This window comes from Plectropomus leopardus, chromosome 8 (assembly GCF_008729295.1).
Source record: "Plectropomus leopardus isolate mb chromosome 8, YSFRI_Pleo_2.0, whole genome shotgun sequence".
Taxonomy (NCBI): Eukaryota; Metazoa; Chordata; class Actinopteri; order Perciformes; family Serranidae; genus Plectropomus; species Plectropomus leopardus.
The window spans coordinates 2,743,870-2,770,517 of NC_056470.1; the positions used below are offsets into that span (position 1 = coordinate 2,743,870).

Here is a 26,648-nt window from a genome sequence, read left to right on the forward strand (position 1 = left end):
GGTCCACTACAGAACTATAGAAGAGGCATTTTTCAGCAGCTACTGGAGGCTCTGTAGAGACACACGTCTGTTTTACCTGCTGTCAGCCCGTTAATCAGGTCATCATATGATGGGCTCTGAGTGAGTCCTGCAGTGATGACAGAAATACCACTTGTGACATTCCTGTTCCATTGTTGTACGCAGGTATATTATAAGCAGAGGCATCTGACTGTAGCACGCAAGCATAGCTGTGCTGATGCGCGTGCCCATCGTGACGGCGCTGACCACTATCAGGATCAGCTATGAGATAACAGACAGATTTCATGATCAGTAGATGGATTTATTATTGGTTTCACTGTTAAAATATGATAAAGAACTAGCCGAGTGATTGTAAACACACAATTCTTCATGAATGTCCACACACAGGTCCAGATCTGTCCCTGCTGTGTTACCCTGCATTACACCAGAGGCCATCTGTGTCCCAGCAGCACCATATGGGCGACCGCCAACAGTCTGCAGGACTTAGTGACGGCAAGCTGCTATGTTGGAGGGAGGCTAAAACAAGACGCCTAACACGGCAGCATGCTAATCCCTCTGCTGAGGAGGACAGTTAGTAACTGAGCCGGTTGTTTGCCAACATCTGTAGTGGTGGCAATCAGTCAGAGCGTCTTTACTGCTCATTCACAATCTGCCAGCAAGTGAGCACATACTGCAGTCTCAAGTGACCTGATGAGCCCATTTACTGTCTAAAGGAACTGGACTGCATATTCAATGTGACATGTTACAAATTGTAAATTAGACAAGCTTCACATCTATAAAGTCAAATGCATGATGAGAGTTGAATGGATTGTAATAACATTTTATATTCAACAGTTAAATCAACCTGTCAGTGTGTTGCTCTAAAAATCAGGATGACCAAACTTACTAATACTTCAGCTTTGAGGTGACCGAGTCAATACACACCAAGCCTGTTCCATTTGTAGGCATTTCATTTTCTCTGTTTTAACCGTCTGTCCGAAGTCCCTCTGTACAAATATGCTGTGTGGCAGGAGTTAAAGTCCCTGTGAGATGGAAGTTTGAGCATCTGTAGCTTCCGTACTGTGACATATTTCCTTGTAAAAGCAAATATTTGAACGATGCACAATTACAACAGAGATTTTCATCAACTTGGACTGCTAAAAAGTGGGTTGGCTTAGAGCTCAGTGCAAAACGGAGCTACAGCAGACCTGCTGCAGAGCTGCTGCAGAGCTGCTGCAGAGCAGGCAGTAGAGAGATGAATCCATTAAACCCCCAACACACCATTTTGGAAATGAAAACAAAGGTTTTGCCCTCTGATATGCAAACACACATCTCCTCCCATCTCTCTTTGTATTGCTCTGTTAGCTACTACAACCTTGTAATGGTGAAGTGTAGCTTTATATGACCAGTGCAGCTAACTAGTTGCATAAAGTCAAATTAATTGGATGAACTGAATTGATTTTTTTTTTTTTTTTTTTTTTTTTTTTACACAAAAAGGGATGGATACATTTTTAACACATATTTAGCAGAAAATAGATAAATTATCAATTAACACATGGACAGAGAATTAAAAAAAACTGAGAAAATTTGTTTTTCAATTCGCTGGATTTTTCAGAGGACAAACTTGCTTCCATCTTTCTCTGGGAAAGTTCCACCAGAGAGTAATTACTTCATCAGCTAAAACTGAGACTTGAGCCAGACCTGTATAGTGTCTTTAACATTAGACCTGCTGAACCCAACAGGTCCTGCCACATATCAGTCACTGACTCAAACTGACACCCTGTGCTACATTTTGCTCAGTTTTATCCATTACCAACCGTTAGCTTGCCATGGCATGGCACTGCAGCACATCAGCTTGCCTCTCTGTCCTCCCTCTCTGCATATCTATCAACTTACAACACATAAAAACACATGAAGCAGACGACAGGCACAGTCAGTGAGAGACTGTAACCTGATTGTGTGTATGTTACATTTCAGAGTAACCAAAATGAGCTGAGTCGTAATTGCTATCAGTTGAGTTTTGGGTAGCTGAATTCGATCTGGTTTCAAAACTTACAAACCAAAACACAAACTGCAGACAGGGGGACTCCATTTGTGACACAGACAACATGTGTGGATTCAGAGATATTTACTGTTGATTTAGTGAATGTACTGTGAATGTTATGAGAGGAAACAACCTGTTTAACAATATGAAGTTTGGTGAGATACACTCCAATATGTTGCCTCTACCAGACACATTTCAATTTCATGTGCAAATATTAGAATACAGTTTTATCAGCTACAGGTAAACAGCAGCTGTGCAGATTCTGTGGAACTTGTAATTTAACACTGACGCACCAATATTGTGATTTAGTTGAAGGAACATTTGGTCAGTATGAGTGTTTGGAAATCCTTTCTGTGTTTGTTGACCACAGTGAAATGTTTCTCCCCGTGGAGAAAGAAAATCCTACAAAGCAGCAAATTGCTATTTGGCTAAACTGCACACGATTACTGTTAGGATTTTTATATTCAGCTGATGACTATCCACTGAATCTGCACAATTCCTGTATGCCGTCACTTGTTGAAGTGGCCCTGCTCTTCATGTGTCTGTACCTTGAACATCTGTTTGACCTTCTGTCGGGGCAGGTTGACGTTGAGTTTGTGCAGGAGCTGCAGCACCTCGCTGATGCTTAAGCTGCCGTCGCCGTTCTTATCAGCCTCGGTGAAGGTCTGCTTCAGCCATGTGACGACACGCTGGGTTAAAGAAAGGCAGCAGGAAGACTCAGCACATTTACTCATTGACTTGTTGCTGCTTTTGCTAACAGAGTCTACATCCAGAGAGATAAACTCAGCCTGTTGTCGGGCTGGATGATACGGCTTTTAAATAATATCGCAATATTTTATGGCTGTTTAAACTAATGTTAGATACAAAATTATTGAATGAAGTGCAATTATAATAAAGTTAAATAAAGTAGCTACTGCCATATAATTAAGTTAAATATGCCACTGTTATAACAACATTTTATAAAATACAGTTATAAGGAAGTTGAATAAAGTACTTGAAACTGAAATTTATTATGAAAAGTATTGTTATAATTACTTAAATCTCAGAAGGACACATGGTGTTTTATTTTAAAGGCCCTGGCTCATCTCCGGCAGGAAGCTTTAAAGTTTTTGCTGTGGACTTGAAGCTTCTGGTCAACATTTGGATGTTAGCAGACAGCTAATCAGATACCGCAGCATCTTTAACTGTGAGGATTCATTCACTGTGAGCTGGAAATAAACTAGCTCTCCAGTTCAGATATTACACATATTTTGGAAGTCGCTCTGGTGCCGCGTTGTTGCAAAATGTGATTAAATAGTTGCAATCGGAGCTCTGCAAATGCAAACACACACCTCACCTGCTCACACTACCGACACTACCACTCATTAAGTCAGACTGTTACTGCAGCACCGTTAAACCTGATGATTTATGAGGCGCCTGGTGGGTCAGTGGATAGAGCAGCTGCCCATGTACAGAGGCTGTGTTCTTGCCGTAGCGGCCGCAGGTTCCAGTCTGGCTTGCGAGCCCTTTGCTGCATGTCTCCCCCTCTCTCTCTCCCCCTTTCACGCTAACACTGTTCTGTCAATGAAAGGCAATAAAAGCCAAAAAAAATCTAAAAAAAACAAAACACGGTTTGGAGCCATGTTAAAGCCCTGCTCTGTGTGTCTGTGTGTGTGTGTGTGTGTGTGAGAGAGAGAGAGAGAGACGCAGGAGAGAGTGAGAAAACCTTAACACCGGTGGCTCACAAAAACAACGTGATACTCGATGTTCGCGTTATATATATCACACGTGGAACAAGCCTCAAGTACATTCAGTATACGGCCACCCCTTCCTGTCAGGCTTTAGAATAAATACTGAAACTCTCTGGTATAAACGGTGATCATCAAAGTCTAGATTTTATAACAGACATGACCCCCCCTGCCCTGCTGTGTGAGTGAAGGATATTGGTCTCGGGTGCGCTGCCTCTTGGCCAGGCTGTCCTCATCACTGATGCCTGCCATCAGATATTTGAGGCCTGTGATCCAGGTACGTGCCTCCTCTCCAGTGCCTGACACCAGGTCCAGGGACTCCATGTGTTCTCCATAGTACAGGCTGAAGCAGCAGTTGGGGTCGAAGCTGCCCTCTGAGTAGCGCTGGAAGATCTCAGACTGCTTCCCCTCACACACCTCGCGCAGTGAGTCGATGGAGACTGTTGGAGAACACAGAAAGTCAGATGGTCAGTGGTGGAATGTAAGGAGCAAGGAGTAATGTACAGCGAGAAGGTCATTACAGCAAAATAAAGCCCAACAGTGTACTGTAGGTGATAACTTACTCAAATTACTTAAGTATTATACTGTACAATTTGGAGGTATTTTTACTTTGTGGTTATTTCAATGTTATGCTACCTACTGCACAATATTTCAGTCCTTCAAAAGGATTACAAAAAGCTGCAAGTGGCACACCTGATCAGCCAGGAGAAACATACAATTGAGCTCCGAGTGGAGAGGGAAAAGAACAGGTTTATCCAAGAGAAAATAGAGCAACTCAAGAGTTTCACACCAAAACGTCACTCTGAAGTATGAAAATGAACTACACACTGTCAGACAGCAGGCTGAATGTCTTCAGCGTGAGCTTGACAAAGAAGTCAAGTCTCACACAGACATTGTGTCAGCAGACCTTAAACTTAAACAAGACCTGAAGGCTGAGCAGGAAGCTCTCCGTCAAAAGATGGCAGAGGAGATTACAATTTGTCAATAGAACGCCATTGCAAATGAAGGCTCTCTACAGCAAGCGCAGGAGGAGCTGAAAACTCAGCTCAACATTCAGTGTGAACTGAGCAATCAAGTGGTTCGAATACTGCAGCTTCCTTATATGTAATTTATGCTTGTGGGTGTGTCCTGAAATTGGACATTGGGAAGCTACATTGTGCAGGCTTTTTCATGTTGTTGACTGCTATAATTCTTATCCAAAGCCTGCCTTACATCGATTTTGGATGTGCAGAACTACTATGCTGTTCATGTTGTTACTGAGTAATTCATCATTTTTATGTATTCAAAGTTAAGTGTTTTCTGCTTTATTTATCAAAACAAAAGTGTAAAACAGTGCAAATGCAGCTACAACCAAATCTTAGAAAAGTAAATTTAAAAAAGCTACAAAACCTGAACAGGATAAAATAAATATATGCATGCTATATAATAAGAGCAGATTAAATAGTGTAATGCAATTATAACATTTAATTTTACCTTATTATTATTTATTTTTAGAGAATTTAACATATACGTTAAAGCTTGAAGACACAAAATGACTTAAGTAGGACCACACACAGGGATTTACCCAATTATTCAAAAAACAAAGTTGTAAGATTTGCAGTTCTGATACTTTAAAAATGGTATATGAGCGCAGTTTCTTTAAAAAAATATATATATCGTATAAATGTAAACTTAAGCTAAAATAATGAGCAAATTAATTAAATACTGTTCATTCTTGGAGACATTCTGATTTTTTAAATTTTTGTCATCAGCTGTTGATAATATGTAGAAATAATTCATTAATTGATTAATGCTTTTTTAACAACAATTTGAAAACAGTATTTACATTTTTGGAAACCACATCAAAATTCTAAAACAAAATTGCGTCATCTGAAGCCACTGGATGAGTGAGTTACCTGTCCCTGCCATCCCCACCCTGGCAGCTAAGTCAGTCCAACCTGAAGAGAGGGCGACTCTACAGCTACAAATATAATAGCTAAAACGAGATGGCTGCCTTGCCTTGTAGTATAATAGAGTGGTGAAATAATGAGTCCTAAAACGCGGAACTCCATTAGCCTTTTAGCACTTCCAGTTTCCTCGACTTAAATTCTATGGGTTTTTTGAATGGGTTTTCAGTAAAATGCCTTAAATAAGCTCTGTGGTTATCACAGGCTAAATATACTTAGACGTTTTGATCTGCAACAAAAAATACGTCCCCTTAAACACGATTTTTGAACTTTTTAGGTTTTACTCATCTTAAAAAAGGCGGATGCTAACAAATGGCTAAATGGGACTACAGTGTTTGTTAGGGACACTAGACATCATCACAGCGGACACAGAAACTCATTAAACCCACTTGGCCACCTTTACAGCTTTACAGAGTCGTACTTGAACTTGTAGATTTATCTGTTTATAATATTTTTCAATCATGTTTTAATGTGTTTTTACAGTGAAGTAGTAGTTGTAGTTGTGACATTTAAGTCGTGCGACCACAATGTAGTTTGTGTATAGCCTAACAATAGCTTTTTGCTTCTGGCGATTTCATTTATGCTTCAAAACACACAAAAATTGTGTTCATCTGTGAAGATTATAATGCTAAACAAAAAGCGTCAGTCTCATAAACTTGTGTTCATTAGAGAGCTTATTTTTGGCAAGAATCGAAAATCCGATTCAAAAATCCCATAAGGTTTTTGACGAGGGAACCAGTGCGATGCCAACTTCCTGGTTAGCCTACAAAAATACGTCATCCCTTCAACACTCTATAAAAGGTAAAATTTACACCACACATACCACCACACACAATGTATATTAAGCTGACCGTGTGTGGCTATTATAGATTTTATTGGGTGAGAATATGGACCTTAAATAAATGCCATTCCAATGTGTAGCCTGATGTTAACGTGGCTAGCACAATTAGCTCTTATCTAGCTAGTTATCGGCCTAGCTCGCTGGTCCGTGGCTCAAAGTGTTTGTTTGCAACTTCCGTCTACTCCCTACTGCTCCATCTGTGTTTTCAATTTCAGTTCTAGTCGATATTTTATACATTCATAAACTGTAGTCTTCACATCACTGGGTTGCTAATTCGTAATATAAATCAATAAATTATGACAGTTTTTCCTGGTCGGCATATAAATGGACTTGTTGTGTTAGCTAGACTAGCAGCTGTAGCTTTGGTGTTTAGTACACATCTGGTGCTGTTGTGAAACAGTGTGCTTGTGGTCTAAAAAAGCTGAAAAGCTTTTTTTGTCCAAAATTTTAGGCAGAATGAGGGCGGAATGAAAGGCCTGTTGTGTTGCAGTCTCTTCCCTCAACCGGGCTGCAACCTTTCCGGGCCAGGCTTGGCTGTAGGCGCGATCAGCCTCTTCCGCCATCCAGCAGCTATTTCTCGAGTTTAGCAGGTTTTTACAGCCAGTAACAAAACTTACGGGAAAAGAATAGACAAAATTCTATTATTCAAACCTGTTATTTTTGCTTTCACTTCTAATGCAGAAATTTCTAGTACAACAAGATTAAACCAGCTTATTTTCCTGTTGACTGCAGGGGTCCCAGTACACCTGCTTTATCAGATGCACAAATATGTAAAATGTGTCACTTATTCCTTTTGATTTTCATTGTCGATTTTGCCTTAGTGTAATGAAACTCTGCAAGTTCACTTTTGGTAATAGAAAGTTCATATACATACCAGATAGACTGTAATGTTTGTTAATTCTGATTTCTCTGAATCAAATGGATTACAAGGTAATTTGCAGCTAAAAACAGTGAGTTGATCAATCTTTTAGCAGATTGAAAAAGTTAATAGGCAACTACATTGCTGTGCAAAAGTCTTAGGCCACCTTAAACTTTATTATTTGACAGGGTGATAATCATCATAAATATTTGTTTCTCAGTGGTCACTTAACTAAAATACCAACAGAACATACACGAAATATGTATGAAGTATTAAAAATGCAAATATTAAAGAATAAAACAACTTCAGTAGGCTAAAGTTTCAAGTACTTAGTGTGACCTCCCTTTAAGCGTAGCGTGTCTTGGACTATTGATAGTATTAGATTCTGTTCCATCCTGCCAACAACTTTCTTGGCACATAGCACCAGAGGGCTGGGGATGTTGGCGGGCAGGTGTCAGACGTGTGCAGAGCAAAAAAACATTATAGAATGCGTCCAGTGAGTGCATTGCTGGTGAGTTCACTGCTTTCTTTCAGATTCTGTGTCGGGAACACAAGACCTAACAACATCACATAAGGAGTCTTTGATGTGAGTTGGTGCAAAGGCTATAACTGCCCCCTTAAAGACATGCTTTGACCAGTTTCACAACAACACTCTTCTCCAAATAGAATAACTATTCTAAAAATTATAACACAATCTAAAGAAATTTATTTTGAACAGCGGTAGAAGAAATAAAAAGTCAAAAGTAGATGATGTTATCTGGCCCTAAAAAGAAATTATGAATTGCAAGAATCTCTCTCTACTGTCAAAAAGACAGAAAGCGGAGATAGATCCTAACCAAGCACAGGCTTAGCTAGTTACCTCGAACTGGCAATCTAAAAATGGGGAGACACAAAAAATCATGGCAACGAAAAGAAAACAAAATATGTGGTCGCTGTTCAGCGGGGGAGGGTGAGACAGAGGTCATTTTTACAAGCTCAACACTAACTTCATATTTCTGATATATATATATATATATATATATATATATTGTTTCCCATTCCCATTCCCATTATGGCAGGCCGTCATAGTCTAGTTTGTCCCGCCAACACTGTATGATGCTTTCCTCTAGATTCATTTGCCCAACTGTATGAACTACTACTAAAATCAGCTGCACATACTGTAGAGCAGCAAAAACAGTAAAGCACTAGTAGTGTAACAATAATATTACACTCTGAATTAGGCCATTCTAGTCACCTAATAAGTACTTTTACATTTTATAGTTAACGTACATTTTTGGTGACAATACTTTTGTACTCCGTAAGAAGAAAAATAAATTCTCACAACACTGTCAGTCAAATTCATTCCTGTGTTATGTCTTTTTTTGGCAAATGAATAATACTCAAATTCGAGAGTAGAGAGGTGGAGAGACAGCCTGTAACCATAACTCCAGAAAGCAAACAAAAAGAGTGATGGCACTTAACGGATAGTGATGCAACCAGATGTTGTTGTTGGAGGGAGACAAAGTGAGAAAACCAAGAAAATGAAAATTATAGAAGAGGTGCTGGATTATTATCACATTATTATAACATGTCACGGTTATTGTCAACACTGGTATATCATAACACCCCTATTTGGAATGCAGGACTGTTGGTTGTAGTAATTTCAAGCAGGGGGATTGCTACTTTTGCTCTAGCAAAATTTTTCAAAACTTCTTCGCCCAGTGAAGTGAGCAGACCTGCAGGTTTCAAGCCTTGTCGGTGATCACAAGTTGAGAAAAAATTTAACCTATTTGAAAAACAACAGAGCAAAATTCAGTTTAATAAACCAGACATGTCATTCTGTATCCTACTGGTTCTAAGAATTATCACCTTTGACAAAAGACAGAAAAAAATCATGGTTGTGGCCATAGAGATAGTTTGATGGGAAACTGGTCCATCCTTTTTCAGGTTTTATGACCCGGAGGATTAAAGATAGTCTAGTGAAGAGGAGTGCCCAGAGAGCGCTGTTTATAAGGATGCATTTATGAGATGGCAATAACATTTTAACAGAAGATACTGCCTCCAGTCTTTCATTAGTTTTACCCTTGAAAGCTAACATGCTAAATCAGTGTTTCCTCTACACTCATTTAGGAGTGGCGGCCCACCACTCCTAAATCCTACCCGCCGCTCCTTCAAATGTCGGTTTTTTTTTGGTTGTTTTTTTTTTTTTTAAATTGCAAATACACCACCGCCGCATCACAGCACAGTCCTGCACTGCGTTGGGTGTCGCGAGTGCTGAGGCAGATAACTATCTTGCTCAGTATCTACTCTTTGGGGTAGATACCACCGCCCCCTCCCACCCCCCAACAGAACTAACAGGTGCCGACATTAATTAGCTACTCGCATCCAGGCATCAGGTGGGAGAGTCAGAGGAGTGTCGGACTGAAAATAGCGTGCAACTTACCGGAGAAAAGGTAGACTTATTAGCTTAAGAAAACTTATAATAGATTTTATTAGTTAAATAAACATTCGCAAAATATTGATGGCCAGCTAAGGTTACGTAGCTTAAGTTAATTGGGCCCGGTGCAAACTCAACTCAGTGTCGCTAACGTGAGTAAACTAACTGATAGCATTAAGCGATATACACGCCGTGATGTAACTGCTGACTGCATTTTCAGATGAGCTTGTTCAAATATTTTTCAAAGAAGAGAAAGACACCTGATGAGGATGGCGCTAGTCAGGTATCATTAGCCTTTTTACTGACTCAAATTATGATGGTTAGGTAAAAAATTATGTTCACACTTGTAATCAAATGTGACGTGAGTGTAAATTATCTAACGTTAATGTTTTATGTAATCGTATAAGACAAGTAACAGACAGGGAGGAGCAGTGGAACAAAGTGAAGGAGAGCAGAGTACAGGAGGGGGAGTGCCGAGTGAAGGAGCAGGAGAGCAAAGTGATGGTGCAGGAGAGAGAGATGAGAGTAGAGGAGAAAAACATAAAGGGAAACACAGGCTATCAGGCTGGGACCCTAAATGGGTTGAAAATAAATAAATAAATAAATAAAATTATTGTTTCTATTTGTAGGTGAAGACTGACTTGAGAAACAGGCTGCAGGGGGATCACCTTGCAGCATGTATGCTGCTGAGCATCAACGGGCCACCTCTTGGGGAATTTCCGTGTACAACAGAGCCTTAGAGCTGTTCTACAAAAAACCAAGAAAAATCCATTGTTCTGAGCCTGGGTGCAAACTTTGCCACTGATTACAGCCCCATCAAGAAATTATTATTTATTGTTTTTATTATTTTATTGTTGAATTTTTGTTATTATTTTTTATTTTTACATTCAGCCTTTAAAAAGCGTCATTTGTTGACGCCGCCACGGCTCCCCGGAGAGCCTGCCCCCGCTGCTGAAAAAAATCCTAGAGGAAACACTGTAAATATTCATTTTTATTGATCAGCCTGCATGCGATTTTGGAAATTCTATGGAGCAGGTATATTCCCAAAAAAACAGCCCTATCCAGAGGAGATAACCATAACACAAATCTATCTCTGTCTCTCTCTGTCTTTAGGTCATACAACATAAGCTATGGATGGATGAAACATTAAAATACACACTCATACATAATGCAGTGATGTAGTTGTGTGCAGGCATGACCACATAAATAAACACACGCACAGCATCCCCTGGGCAGTACACTACAGGGCCTGAGGCGTTGTGGCAGGTGTATGTATATATGCTGCTGGATGTCAGAGATGATGCCGGTGTGACACTTGACACACTGCTACTGCTGCTGCTGCTGCTGCTGTGTGTGTGTGTGCTCCCATGTGGCTGTGAGTGTTCTCCACAAACCCTGTAGCTGGGGAAACACATGTACATGCACTTTTCCTGAATGCAGCACTTTTATAAATTATGCAGGAGTGTACAGCAGGTATCTGGGAGATGAGGATAACCACTACTACAACCGTGTGAATATTTGATGAGCTGCGAGCAGCGGGGCTCCGGGATGACGATGTCAGTTGGTCAGTCTTCAGAGACTTCCAGTTTAGTACATTTACTCAACTATTCTTGTACCTTCCATGATTATATTCATTTAATACTCATCCACATCTCAGAGGAAATATTGGAATTTTTACTCCACTATATTTATTTGACAGCTTTAGCTACTCATTAATTATTTAAGAAATATTACACGAGAGGGTGTGCTTTAACGTCATTTGAGCACGACAGTGACGCAGTTGGGACCAAGGCCCTTGAACAGAGGTCCGCAAGCATCACTGAAGTGCTCAAATTATGTTTAATCACATCCTCTCACCAACAAAGTAAATATGTAAAATCAAAATCTATTCATGCTTACGGGAAATTAGCTCTCAAAATAAAAAGCTGTTAGTGACTGTTATCTCAACACAGAGTCTGACTAATAAGTTGAAAACAATCAGTCAAGTCAGGAGAATCCTATATGTAATGACACCCACTTTACTACTCCAGCAAGTAGGTCGAACTTTAGTAACAACCTGCAGACACATTTTCTACTTTCTGTTGAGTCTGCTGGCCTACTTGTGCTTATGCTTGCTTTCTAACAGCTGACGGATTATGCCAGAGGATTTCCAATAACGCAAGAGCAAGGTAAAGTCCAAGAGTCAAACATTAATGAAAAAATACAGGTATCATCAGTTAAAAAAAATCATAACTCATTACTTAACAAAATATTTGGCTTAACTCTGTTCTTAATGGCGTTTAGTCTTTCAAAAACATTTTTGCGGTGGTCCCAATCACTTCGCCTGTATTTCCCATCATGTCCAATGCTGGACGGAATAGTTTTTAGTTTGCAGTGAAGTTTGCTGTTTTATGTACATACACTCAAATGTCACTTTTTGTCAGTGTTTATAATGTGTCTGTTCAGTGGTTTATGCTGGTTATTGTCATCTTTGTGTTAGTTTATAGAAGCTTTTGGGAAGTTTCCACCCTTTGATGCAGTGAAATTAATACTGTATGGAAAATGCCCCTCCTCTCCTGCATGAAATGGTACAATAATCACATGATTTCTTCAAGAGCAGTGATTAAGAAATGGCGGGGTGATTGCTTTAATGATGAGAAAGGTGTTCTGTCATGCAGATTTGAGAACATTCTAAATGTCTACTGGACCAATCAGATTGCTTGGTCGAAACGACTTGTTGTATAATACAGATTAACATTGTAGATAAATAGAATAGTTAAATTAGCCCCACCTACACTAACTAATATTCTAACAGTAATAGCTAGGGGCTGTAGACAGCTTTTTCTATCACCAGAGGTCCAGTTAAATATTTCATGAAACTTTTATTTCCCAGAGCCTCAAATCCTTGTGGTGAAATACTGATTAAGAGATAATAGGAGATAATCCTTTTTATCTTTTGGCCTAAAGTGAGTCTAAAAATATTAGAGTCAACCTCTAAAATACCCACCATGTGTAAGTTTTTAAATGCGAAATGTAAACTCCCCTCAAAGTTGCTTAAAATCCAAAATCCCACAGATTATACAGAGGACATGACGTAGTAGAACATGGGCCAGTGTACTGCATTTATACTTGATCTTCTTTTTTTTCATGCATAGCTGTTAAATTAGACAGTTGGTCTAGCTTCTGGCCGTGGTTTTGAGGTAAATATAGTATTTCTGATGCACACGAAGGCAGAATGTCACTCCCTGTTTTTTAATGGGTTTTTTGTTGACTGGTTCTACTGGTCAAACTGTACATTTCTGTTTGGGTTGTTATTTTTTTGGGCCAGAAAGGAGGACTGTGCTGCCAGTCACACAGAGCACGGGGTCAGAGTGAAAGCAGAGCAGAAGCCTGCAATGTTTCCTGTCTGTCAGTCAGTCTGTCCCAGTGGGTGCTCTGAGATAAGCCTCTCGAGGCAGAGAACACCACGCAGAGCCAGAGAACATGCTGCCAGCGAAGGCTACAGAGGCCAGACTATTGTGATCTTCTCCTGTGACTGAGACCTGTCAAGGTGTCAAATGAGGACTGCAGGGACACACAGGGGGAGGCTGTTGCCAGTGGGGTGTGACAAAAAGCTAGGAGCATGCATTAATCTACTGAACAGATGACACGTCTCTGTAACTCCTGACAAACTATCTACAGGTGTAGAGCTCAGAGGACACAGTGCATCACTCTTACTCTCTCTTCACACAAAAACTGATCAGCTCCAGAAAGTTTGGATTTTGTGTTACATTTTACTCATCTAGCCGTTAAGGGCTTAAGATTGTGGATACATGTTGTGATTAGTTTTCGCTGTTTTTAAGAGCACCCCGTCCTCTGTGTCATTTTCATTTAGTGGTAAGTGTGAGTAAGACACTTTGGGCAGATTAAAACTGATGAATTATTAAGTCGACTTAAGAGGCTTATTAAATCCTGGCCTAGAGAGGAGGGAGAGCAACAGGAAACTGAGCCCATAAGTCCCCATGAGACGCCCAGCCATACTGGGAGCTGCTGCAGGAAGTTCCTTCGCTGTCTTTTATTAGAAATAATCATAATCATTGTTTTTATATTCAAATCACAAAATATTCTGGAGGTCTTGAAAGATTAGTAAATATAACCAAAAATGCTAGTGCTGGCTGGCAACTTAATAAAAATACTCTGGCGGGGAAAGAGTTAATATAGTACAGCAATATTTTGTGTGCTAATATTGTATTGATACACTTCTTTAAGTATTGGTAGTATTATTATATAAATTAATAATATAGCAATATACAAAAGAACCTTTTGGTATCCTACCAGAATAATAAAATCCATTGATTTTTCAGTCTGCTAGAAATTAGCTGCTATAACAAAATTGACTGAAATGGGATGAATAGACTAAAAACTTAATCGGTTTTTCATGAAATCATTTTAGTTTAGGTTCAAAAACCATGCCTCCCCTCAATATGTCTCATGTGAATATCGCGTTGTATCAGCAGTAGCTATTCTATGCATACTGGGGTTATTTTCCTCACTGTAAACATGATATCAAATGTTTATTTTTTCCCTCTAATGAATTCTGAAACCTGTTTAATTAATACTAGTTGGCTTGGGTCATTAAAGTGAAAAGCGCAAGTCTGGCTCACAGCAGCCGGTGCAGACACTCTGTATGTGTTTACACAAAAAGCTGTGGCCTTTGTCTTTCTAACCCACTGAATTGTTAAAGGCTCACTGGGTTGAGCCTCTTGGTAGGATGACATATGGAGATTGAGAGTGATAATATGCTCAAGGGAGTCCTGTCAGCAGTCACTGAGCCCGTTTCTGTCACATGAAATATGGCACAAATGGCTTTCCATAAGTTTGAATCATGAATGCACTGAACTCCAGGAGCAGGACTGATTTGAAATGCTGCTCCCCTGTGACTATAAGAGGAAAGAGGACACTCACTTTTGGCCTTTTCATTCTTGCGCGAGGGCCTCCAGCGGATGCAGGACTTGTGTTCGTCCAGATAGAAGAACCGCACCAGTCCTTTGGATCCGCCGCGGAGCTTCACCATCTGGGTCCCCATCTGCATGGAGTTCATACATTTCTCCACTGCAGGCAAGAAAACAAGAAGACAGAATAAATAAAAAATGGGTTGGAAAGTTGTCAGAGGGGAGAGCACTGGAGTGTACACTGCAAAAAGTGTGTGACAGGCAAAAATGCGCATACAAAACATGTTTTCGTTCAAGGGATTGAGCATGTGTGTGGATGTATTTCCACAAAATTCCATCTGGGCTGACATGCAAAACAGTTATTTACGTATACACTCACATGAACACAATGTGAGGAAAATGCATTGGATATGCCTGTCACTGACAGGGTTTTGCTTGTCTCTTGGGAAGAAGAGAAAGGGAGACAAGATAGATGACAGCAAACGGGCAATTTCTCCACAAAGTCTTTCAACAAGATCTCTACTTCACACTGTGGTCTATGACAGAACAACAACAGTAAAAATTAATTCAATCAGGAGATCTTTTTATATGTAAGCATTTCTGTGGTGGCCTAAATCTAACTGGAATCATTCTACACCTTCTATGAAAAAAAAGAAACAACACAGAGAGAATAACACTTAAATAAGACATGCCAAAACCCAGAAGACTGGTACCGAAAACACAGCCAGGCCTCTCTGTGCCCTTGTCTTTATTTTGGGGGAGAATTTGACAGTTCCTCTACAGGAAGCTAATGGCCAAACAGCCCTGGGCTGTGACTACTCCCTGTGTGGCCATAGTATCAATTATCAAGTGTCTGTCACATCCTATCAAACTATTTCCCCACAACATGCAGAAAATGAGGCCAACTCAGCACACACATTTGAAATAAGGGTAGCAGACTGACACACATGACAATCAACATGCCTGCTGCTTAACAGAAGTTTTTTTTTTATTACCAGATAATGATTCAACTCAGCCATAAGATAGGACTTACTGTAAGGTTTCAAATAAAAGCTGATATTTAAATAATTCAACAAAAAGCCAGTCACTAATAAAGCTTGGTAAAAAAAAAAAAAAACATTGGAGGAGTGTACTACTGCCACCTGTGTTTTCCCGTTTCTTCTGGAAAATTCATTAGGAAAAGCGTAATGAGTACAAACTGAAATGGCTGTTTGTGGTTCATCCAGCATAACGTATAAAAAGCATAGACAGCTTAGCAGCATTGCCACAATGACCTAAACTACCCAGATATGTGTGGACAGGTAATGTTGGAGCAGAATCTCTGATGGATAAGAGTCTCATAATATAAATCTATACCAGAGAAATGACAGATACTCGTGAACACCAAATGTGTTAGAAAGAAAAACGGAGAGCAGCAGAGCAGTGGTTATGACATGACTCTGCTGCTGCACCGATGGGGTGAGTGATGTAAAAATGGCCAGTATGTTTGATTTATCAGGAAACAGGAAAAGATGGAGCGTGGTATGAACTAGGGCTGCACGATAGAATGATTAAGATAATTATTTCTGTCAAACTGCTGGTGATACAGCTTTCTAATGCTCATGAGTAGCTTTATTAACCTCCCGAAACAAATGACATAACGTAATGTCATTCATTAGGCGCTCTCAATCTAACCTGTTTACTGTCTGTCTGCCACAGCCTGGCTGTTTATTCTCACTCCCTGATTGGTCACACTGTACACCGATCCATGTATTCTCCAGTGCCTTGACAATTACATATAATTTTCCTTAACAGAAATACATGTTTAATACAATTTAAACTCGGACACAAACAAGACCAGCCACCAAGCTACTGCATACAGTAACATGAAAACATTACATAAACATATTTTCAGTGTGATTGTTTTTAATTTGCCGCATAACGTTAGCTACAGCAGCTGAATGGGTAGGTAACTCATCTAATGCTCCCATGACTGACTAACCAGCTGTTTCATTAGAATCAAGTGACGTAATAACTAAAGGTAATATGAATAAAACGTACATTTCCTTATCCGTGAAAAATATTTTGTTTGAGTCATGTCACATACATTTTCAGTCGCAATACATAATCCCATGCTACTTGATGACATCATCAAAGTCAAACTTTTGTTGACGATTTGGGAAATGGCAGAAATAACATACTGAGGGTTTAAAACAGACCACAGTTGAGATTTTTATTGTATATTTATTCCGTTTACATTGTCAGGTAAAAAGCTGTCTGTACAAAGAGCTTGACTTGCTGCAGACCAGAATTAAGATTTATTTATCTATTTACTTTATTTTTTGACATTGTTGTTTTGAATCTACTTCAGATTTGTGAATTGTTCTGCAGTTTTTGTCATGTTCTGTTGATAAAATATAGTTTAAACCACAGTTAACTGTTTGGTCTCTTTATTCCTCACTGAGCCTTTAAACTTGTAAGAAAGATTGATTGGACCTTTTTAACATGATAATTATATATTAGATACTGATTGATGTAGTGTTTATCATGATAATATTTTTGGCCATATAACCCAGCCCTATTTTGAGTTAAATTAGGGCTGGACTAGAAAACAGGTAAAGTTGTGCCAGAAATTGCTTCCCTGAAAGATTTTGACTGACTTAAATGTGTAGGTATAAATGCCTGTTTATTTATGTTTGATGAGACTGATTTGTAATAAAGAAAGGTCACAGAAAACACCAACCATGGCACCATGGCTCCATAACAGCTTCGAATGACTGAGTTACAGCTGGATCACGTTTTGATCCATTTGACCTGAATGCAATATCGAGATGATAAGCTGTGCAAGTAAGTAAACTAGCAGTGATGGATGGTGCCATTGATTGGGCCCGGCTGTGGAGCCTACCCCCAGGGGACTGTTAATGTAGTTCACTTCTGTTCTCCTAACCTCTGCTATCGAATTCCTGCTTAGGACCCTATCAGCAAAGGGCGCAACATCAACGCCAGCGCAACGGTAGACTGACAGTACATCCAAAACAAGGCTGCTATGTGAGCTCAAGCTGTCCTTTTGACCAGAACAGGCTAATCAGAGCATCTCTGAAATCTTAGTAAAGACAAACATTTTGTACACTCTCACTGTAAAAGGTTAAAAGGCAAAGGAGATTTGCACCACTACTTTTTGACTACTTTTTGACTATTTTGACAACCCAGTACAAATTGCCTTCAGGGACAGGCAGTCTGAATTGTGCACAGCCATTCCCATATTTACATGATATTGCCTCTTTGCCTTCTCTGCTTCAACACATCCTACAAACTATTTGTGATCAAGCAAAACCCAGCCCTGAGTCTCTTTTCACCAAAGACAACTGTCTTTATTATTTTCAATTCAAGTCCAACCATTGGCTTGTTGCACTTGTGGACAAAATGAAGGGGACATTAAATTTGGGTGTCATCTGCACAATTGTGTTAGGTAATTTTCTTATTTGTAGAATTTAGGCCTAATCAGTGCATGTAAATATGACATAATAAAAAAGATGGTCCACTCAACAAGGCATGTTAGCTGTTTCCCTTTCACTGCCCACTGCCCCACCTCCTGGATGTGATCACTGCGTGGAAATTTCAGACTGCAGGAAGCTCCCACTCTGTACAACTTTCACAGATGGAAAGTTTCATTGATTTGACCATGGAATCTTTTTGGTAATAGAGTGGAGCAGGAATCAGTCCTAGAACCTGGAAAATGAGTTAACATTTTAGCACTCCTGTTCCCTTGTCTTGAAGTCACCTGGTTTTCTGAATGGGTTCTTGTTTAGTTGCCTGAAATAAGGCCTGTGGTTAATACAAGCATAAAAGACTTTGGAGGTTTGTTCTTCGACATAAAATACAATCAGTCAATATCCTACTCTGTAAATTTGGAAACTTTTAAGTATCTTTAAAAAAGGCTATCGCTTACAAGTGGAAAAAAGAAGATGACAGGACGTGATCACACCATACACGGCTTTGTAGCCTTGTTGTGGTGGTGACAAAGTCATGTGACCATGGTGTCGTTTGTTTAAAGTCTGATGTTACCTTTTCACTTCTCTAGATTGCATTTACGCTTCAAAAATCCTTAATTTGTGAAGATTATTATTGCTAAATAAAATGAGAAAGTATCATAAATTCTTGTTTACTACAGAGGTTATTTTCTGCAGTAATCCAAAATTAAATTAAAAAATCCCATTGGATTTTGGACAAGGGAACCAGGGCTGCACATACTTGGGACTAAAAAAAGTAATCTCTGCAGCACTCTATGGTGGTCACAGTTAAATTAATGATTAATGATGCAATTTCAATTAAATGTTAGTATAACAGTCTTAAAAAACTGAGGTACAACAGAGAAAATATAATAACGTATTGCTGTTGCAGATTGAAAACATGGCCACTCTGGGCTTCCATACTTCGTAGATATTGATCATTCCATGATTACATGTAAACTAATGCAAGGAATAAACTGGAAATGCAAAGCAGCTGAACTTGTTAACAGTACTGTCTGGTGGAGCAGAAATGACGTAACGTTTGACTCTCCAGTTACTCTGTCCAGCAGACACACAAAAGGACAACCATCCGTTTTGAAATAATCGATACTGCAGCCACCACGGTGCCCACAGAATCACTCTTGGTCACAGTATGCCTTTTGATCCCATTTGAGGCTGGATCTCTCTCTCTCTCTCTCGCTCTCTCTCTCTCTCTCTCTCTCTCTCTCAGTTTTATCTTATTTAGCATTTACTGTTAATAACTTTGTTGGAGTCTCTCTTATATATATATATATATATATATATATATATATGTGTGTGTGTGTGTGTGTGTGTGTGTGTGTTGTGTGCGCGTGTGCGTGCGTGTGCATGCCACAGCAATTGTAACTACCAATCTATCAATGTAAAAAGTCAACCCAAAAGGAAGGAAAATAGTACTTTAGTATTGCTAAAAATTCAGAAAAATAAATCTATAAACGGGTAACATTATACATAAAATAATCAGCAATATAATTATTTATTTTTAATTTTAATTAATCACTATAACATAATTTAACAAAAGTCTGTGACTAGACCTTTGAAGCTGTTCGTTTGCAAAAGAAAGAAAACAACAAACTGTGACATGACATGGACATGGAGCTCAGGTCCAGAGAAGTCGGTGGTGTTTCTGGATTTTGTTGATATCTGGCTTTCACTTTGCATAGAGGGGTCTTAGCTTGCATTTATAGATGCAGTGATTAACTGTATTCACTGTCAGTGGTTTTCAGTGTCCCCAAGCTCATTTTGTAATATCCCACAGTTATGTTGGTATTTAATGCAGTGCAGCTTTATGGGTCAAAGGTCATGGCCATTCATATTTGGTTTGTAGCCTTCTTCCTTTCATGCAGAGATTTCTCAAGGTTCTCTGAATCTTTTGATGTTATCATTGCAGATAGTTAATGGGTTTGAACACCAAATATCTTGTTTTTGGAATGCATCGCATTGTATTCACAATGAATATTTTTTCAGTGATGGATGAAAAAGCTGTGTTTGTAAGTGTTTTTCAGCATTATCTAATCTAGACCCCATTCAAAGACGCTTGGGCAACTGTTTTTTTTGGGGGGGGTTGTTTTAGGGTGACTACAGTCTGTAAAACTATACACACTGGCATGCAGCATTGTCACAGTGCACAGAGAGTGTGCATAAAGTGAAAGGCACATAATGAATGCTACGATAAGTTCACAATGACACTCAGATTTACAGGCCTTTACATTCCAGTATTGTAAACTGAAACAATTCTTTAGCACTTAAAGTTTAACGTATAGTATACTGGTGTTTTTGATAGGCTTTGAAATGGTGATGAGCCACCAACACCTCATCTCAAAACCATCACAACAGGATACACATCTATGATTAGGCCTAATTAGGAAAAAAAAGTTTGTCCAAACTCCATTTCCTTTGGAAAGAAAACTAAAAAAAAAAAAAAACGGAAAAACTTCCTACATAAAATGATCAGTGGTAAGATTTTTTCTTTTCAGGAGATTTAAATTAAAATTATGTAATATCAGACTTTTACTTGACCTTTAAAATTGTTCCCAAAATACTTATCAGACGAGCTTACACAAGTACTGAATGTCAATCAAGTTCTCAATGTACTTGTGTTCTTAGTCTGTACTTAAAGAAATGCAACTTGTTTGTTGGTGCACATTACAGAAGAAGGTCCACACTTGTGTAGGATATAATGACATGAGTCCACAGTTGGCTGGTACATAATGACACAAGTTCCCTCTTGGATAGCACAGAGTGATATTCACACTCCACCATGTAAAGCACATACAAACACATTTAATAATACTTATGAAAAAAATCTCATCTGAAAAATGTTATTATGTTTGTGTAACAGAATACAAAGTCTCAACTTTTGTGGATGGCTTAAGCTTTTTATGGCTTGATACTGTATTAATGGGAAATCATGCCCATTTCTAAAATACATAAATATTATTTTGTATTATGTCGGTAATATCTTACAAGGGTTTAAATAGACTGATTGCTATATATTTATATATATTGATCTAAGACAGTCTAAAAACATAAGTGAACATGGGCAGCTCTCTCCCATATCCAAATACCGGAGTGCTTGTGATGTCATGTGATATTAAATGTAGAGTTGCTCCACTGATATGGAATGGTGAAAGATTTTCTAGATGACACTGAGAGCAGCCAGGGCAATGTTATAAGTGTATGGGAACATTTTCTATTACAGAACTGAGAACACTAATTTAATACAGTTCATTTGGGTGTAAGAGATAACAAACATTCTGTTGGTCCACAAAAGTAGGCTCTCAATCAGCAGGAGGAGCAGCTCCAGACTTTATACTTCACGCCATTACAAGTTTGAGACTTCTTTCTCTAGTGTCTGTATCAGAGAGATGACTGATCATTCACAAAAACTCCTATATTATAAATACCATTAAAGATTGTTAGTCACTGACAATCAATATCAAGAAATAGTACTTAAAGTTTTCTGTTGGTCTACTCATTTATATCATGATAGGTTGTCAATGTGTTTTCAACACAAGGTAAAAAGGAGCACACTCTAAACAGCACCTGAAAAACTTTTTCAGGTGCACGACTCAAAAAGCAATGTCCAAAAAAAACTGAAATGACATCTCTATTTCTAATTTCCTCAAAAAAATAAATAATTTCATTATTACATTTTTATAAGATTATTTTCTTTAAAAAATAATGCATCTTACTTCTTCTTTTTCTTATTTCTTTGTCATTTAACCATGCTGAAATGTGAATGTCACTCTGTACTATATATCTCGGTGGGAACTTGTGTCATTATATACTAGCCAACAGTGGACTCATGTCACTTTATACAACACAAGTGTGGGCCTCTTTTCTGTAATGTGGAGCAACAAATAAAATGGATTCCTATGAATAAAGATGGAGAGCACACATACATTAGATTTCATAATTTTGCAACTATAACAATTAACGCAAATTCACCCGATTCCTGTGTATTCTGGGAGACCTTGCAATTTTGTCATATCACTGCAACTTTACAGAATACTAAACCAGTTAAAATCTGATTTTCATTATACATCTGCCCACAGCTAATCCACTCAGTTCCTAAGTTGCCCTCTAAATATCTCTGAATGGCTCTGATTTACGAGGAAAACTTTGGACCAGCAAAGCTACTTTTAAATTATTTGCTTCATTTTATGCAAATATTGGCTTGAGAAAAAGGCATCATCCAATGACCATCCTTTTTTTTTAAATAATAACATCTTTGTTTTAATATTCTTATCTCAATAGAAAAAATCTTTAAGTCCTCAAAAAGAAAACTTAAAACTTAACACTGCAAATTTAAAAAAATTTCACCAGAGGCCTTCATACATGATTTTAAGGTGATTTAGAGCATGATCAAGTGGGGACATAAGAAATGTCCCCTGTTGGTTTTTCAGTTCCCTGTTGGGAAAATGTAAAAAATGTGTAACGACACCTAGGTCCACTGGTATATATTCGTGAGTGCACATGCACACATGCGCGCGCACGCACACACACACACACACACACACACCATGAAATGGTTGACACAGTTTGCTCCTGGACCCAATTTTCTTTGGTTCACTGCGCTTTAATTGTGCCCCCTGCCCTTTTAAGCAGATTTAAGGGCATTTATTTGTGATGCACATTGTCGACAACGATATCCTCTAAAAGTAAAACACAGAATCTAAAAATATGAGTCTCATAGCCGGTGTGTTGATGCAAGGAAAAGGCTGTATGACTTTTGACGCTTATTGCAGCCATTAGACATGCTTATGTTTTTAAAGTACCTTGACAGACATTGGCAGTGTGTCACAGCCACTGCTGCAGCTCAGACTACTAAGTGTGTTGGTAAGCAATCACATTACAATAACAGACTTCCAGTTTCAGAACACCTACATGCACATGTCCCTTTCCCCTCACACAGTATCTCTCTTGTGTCTGTCTTTGCTTTCCCTGCAATGCCCCTGCAGCCCCCTAAAAAGATGCCTTGTAGTTTGAAAACCCTTGGCCTCTGACTTAGTGTTTGGAAACATTATGGCTGCACAGTAACATGTAGAGACAATGAACAAGATGGTGAATAGGACTAAAACTGTCTGCTGACATTATTCAACTAAAACTGGGAAGGTCTGTATCTAGAAAAACAAGCACACATGTGGATCCATGTGTTATACAATGTTCCTTCATGTGTGCATTTCTTAATCTTACCTTCAAAGCATCAATTAAGTTATTTTGTGTGTGCCAGAAATGTAGCAAACTGTGACTGACCAAAACAAGGACATACCAAACTATCAATTTTGAGCACTGTTACAGCCATAAGAATTACAGCAGAGTTCCCATTAAAGGAAATTGACAACAGTTAACTTGGGATAGGTATTAAACTTAATACCTTTTTGGTGCCTGTCAACAAGCAGCAGCAAGTATTTAAAATCTATAAAGTCATGAGAGATGTAGGGCTGTACTCAACTCAGAATTATTTCAGTCAAATTGGATTTGGCTGTCATATACAAATATTTTATTACAATAATTTCGCTTTTTTTTTTGCATAAAGTTTTAACATTTGAGCGGGGCTCTGCAGGACATTCAGTGTGTAAGCAGCACACTTATGTACTGTAATACAATGCATAAGCTAACTACGCTAACAACGGATCAGAAACATACAAAAACATTTTTTTCCCAAACACTAGATATCGAACAAAAGCCAGAGATTGTGTTGTATTAAGTTTCTGTGAGCTGTAAATTCACTATTTCTATGCAGAAGAGTGAAGATAACATTATGTCAGAGCCTTACAGTGCAAATTCTCTCCTCCTCTGTAGTGCTACATCATGTCCGCAGCTGCATGTACCAAAGAGTATTGTGAATATCAAGAGCACTCACTCTGCAGCAAAATCTAGGGACCAAAACGTCCTCAGAAGTTCACTGAACAACACAATTACTAGCAAAAAACGAATTGACAACAACAAACTGAAGCAATCTCAGTCAACTGAGGGGTCTCCAACTGATGATTCCAATCTGTGACTTTTAAGGGGCAGCCCTAGAAAGATGTCATCAAATGTCTGGTCAAAGTTGAACTCTTGCTCACTAAGTCTCTGATCAGATAGTTCCTCATATGTTAACAATATATTAATCATAATGATGTCAGTTTTAGGCCTGTACAACCGCTTGTGTTTAAACATTTTAAGTGATACCCACTACTTCATGGAACCAGCACTGATATGATACTATGCCCCATCATTTATAATGTTAAGTGAAAATGCACTGAAAAATCATGAAGTGAAATTTGTACATGAACCATTGCAAAAAACACCTAAACAAGCAAATAACCAACGCTATTTGAGATTAATTTTCAATGTACTGTGGGCGAAAGGACATATTATCCATAACCAATTAACCCTTACTGATTTTACAGCTTGGACTCTTTGATGCAACATAACTGCAACATGGCTGCAGACCTGCTTTGTATTGATTTTTAGGCATAAGTTATTTCTGTAGTTGCTTGCTGATTGCGGCGCCCGATGCCAGTTGCAGAGTTAAGGATCAGGACTCCTTCAGCCAGAGAGTGGGCAGTAATCCAAGACATGAGCTGCTGTCAAAGTTTGGTTGGAAAGAGAGGATCCAGACTCTGCAGGCTCTCAGGTCAGGACAGCACACTGCTGAAAACATATCTCCCAACACGAGTATCTCATCCTCCTCCTCCTGTCAAAGATGAGCTGCAGACTCTCTAACAGCCATCACAGTCTCCTGGCCAACATTTACATCAGCTGCCATAACAACCAGAGCTCACAGTGAAGCCAGAGAGCTCCACTGTCAACACACTCTGTGTGTTCACTTCACTGACATTAAAAGGAAACTGCCAGGATATCCGACTCTCCAGACTAAGAAAACAAACAGAAAGGTATTAGCGAGTCCCAAAATTTCTCAGTTATGTTGCATTCACACATTTTATTTCACCAGTGCAGCGAGAGGCTAATCAAACCGTAACCAAACCCACTTAGGTGTGTGGAACACACTTTTTGTTTGCCTAAAACACAATTCACTCACGAATGAGGAGGCGGGGTACGAGGCCACATTCTGCTCAATCTCCCCTGCCACTCGACTAAAAGGAGAATGTGTTTGCGGTTGTGATGTAGCAAGCTGTGTGTGGGAACCCCCTTGGGAAGTCAACTAAATCTTTGAAATACCTTCCTACTGTACTTTACTTAGGAGAACACATAGTATGGTTTGTGGGTTTAATCCACAGAGGAAGTACAGCCTGTGGGCTCTCCATGTCCACATTTTACTTTGATGGTCAGACACTGTGGCCCACATTTACAGTGCAGAGCAATCAACCAATCCAACGTCAATGTCAATGCAAGCCATGACATAATTACTCAGGGAAAGTACTTGTTATTATTATGGCTCATATACAACTACAATCCTAGACCAGCACCCATTTAGCAGTAAGTGGTGGAAGAAAATGCATCTGACCCATTGGAAAGGTCAGTCATAGCCTATGGAAGGATGATTAATCCTGGATAATAAAGGCCAGTGCAATCAGTTAACCAACAGTTCAGTGGTTTGGGACTTTGTGTTTACAGTTGGTGCTGAGGCTCCAGGATGTGGTACACTCCACTCATTCCTGTACTGTCTAGAGACCCTTTTACAGTTTGTTTATGATGATGTTTGTAAGGATGCACACACAAAATGGCAACAGAAGTGTGGTTGAGTGAAATAGCTTGTCAAGCTACGCAAAGGCATTACCCACCAAAGACAGTGAATTTGACAAATGGTTAAAACGACTTCCAGATCTGAGTGCTATTATTGAGTCTGTAGACCACATAAGCAAGTTGCTCAATATTTTAGACCAGATCTATACACATATTGGAGGAGAAACGTAGCGTGTACACTAGGCTTGGGTGATACGTAATATTTCATACCTTCCTGAAGTTGCACTGTCCGATGTGAGTGCACTACTTACTTTTCAGTTTTTCTCTCAGTCACAGAAGACTAACTACGGTTAACTGCCTTGTTAACTCATCATAAAACACACTTCATTCAAACTCCACAGAAACAAAATAAAACTTACCTAAACTATCTTGGTTACACTTGTTAGTAATCTAGTTAGTAATTCCACTGTTTCAACAATCACCAGCTCCAGTTTGGTCTGAATAAATCCTTAATTCACCAAGTTAGATGTAAAAAAACATACTGTTAATGCCCAATCTCTCTCTGCCTGCCGGCTGCCGGCTGTTTACAATCCTGTAACTTCTCTTTTCACCACTAGGAGTCACTGTGTCTTGCAGCTCAGCTGTCTGTTCCACCAGTAGTGACTGGAGACTGAGCTCTGGTGGTGTGTGCTGTGCACTACATAAAGTGAGTTTAATAGATAGAGGAGCACCTGTATTTATGA

The 26,648-nt window shown here is 39.1% G+C and overlaps 1 protein-coding gene across 1 annotated transcript in view; it reads right to left on the reverse strand.

Annotated features, from left to right (window-relative positions):
• The window catches only part of LOC121946732 (1-phosphatidylinositol 4,5-bisphosphate phosphodiesterase eta-2-like), a 257,118-nt gene that overhangs the window by 61,071 nt on the left and 169,399 nt on the right, over positions 1-26,648 (reverse strand). The window contains 3 exon segments of the mRNA XM_042491458.1: positions 2,590-2,719; positions 3,965-4,208; positions 14,754-14,900. Coding sequence (XP_042347392.1) covers positions 2,590-2,719; positions 3,965-4,208; positions 14,754-14,900 — 521 coding nt within the window.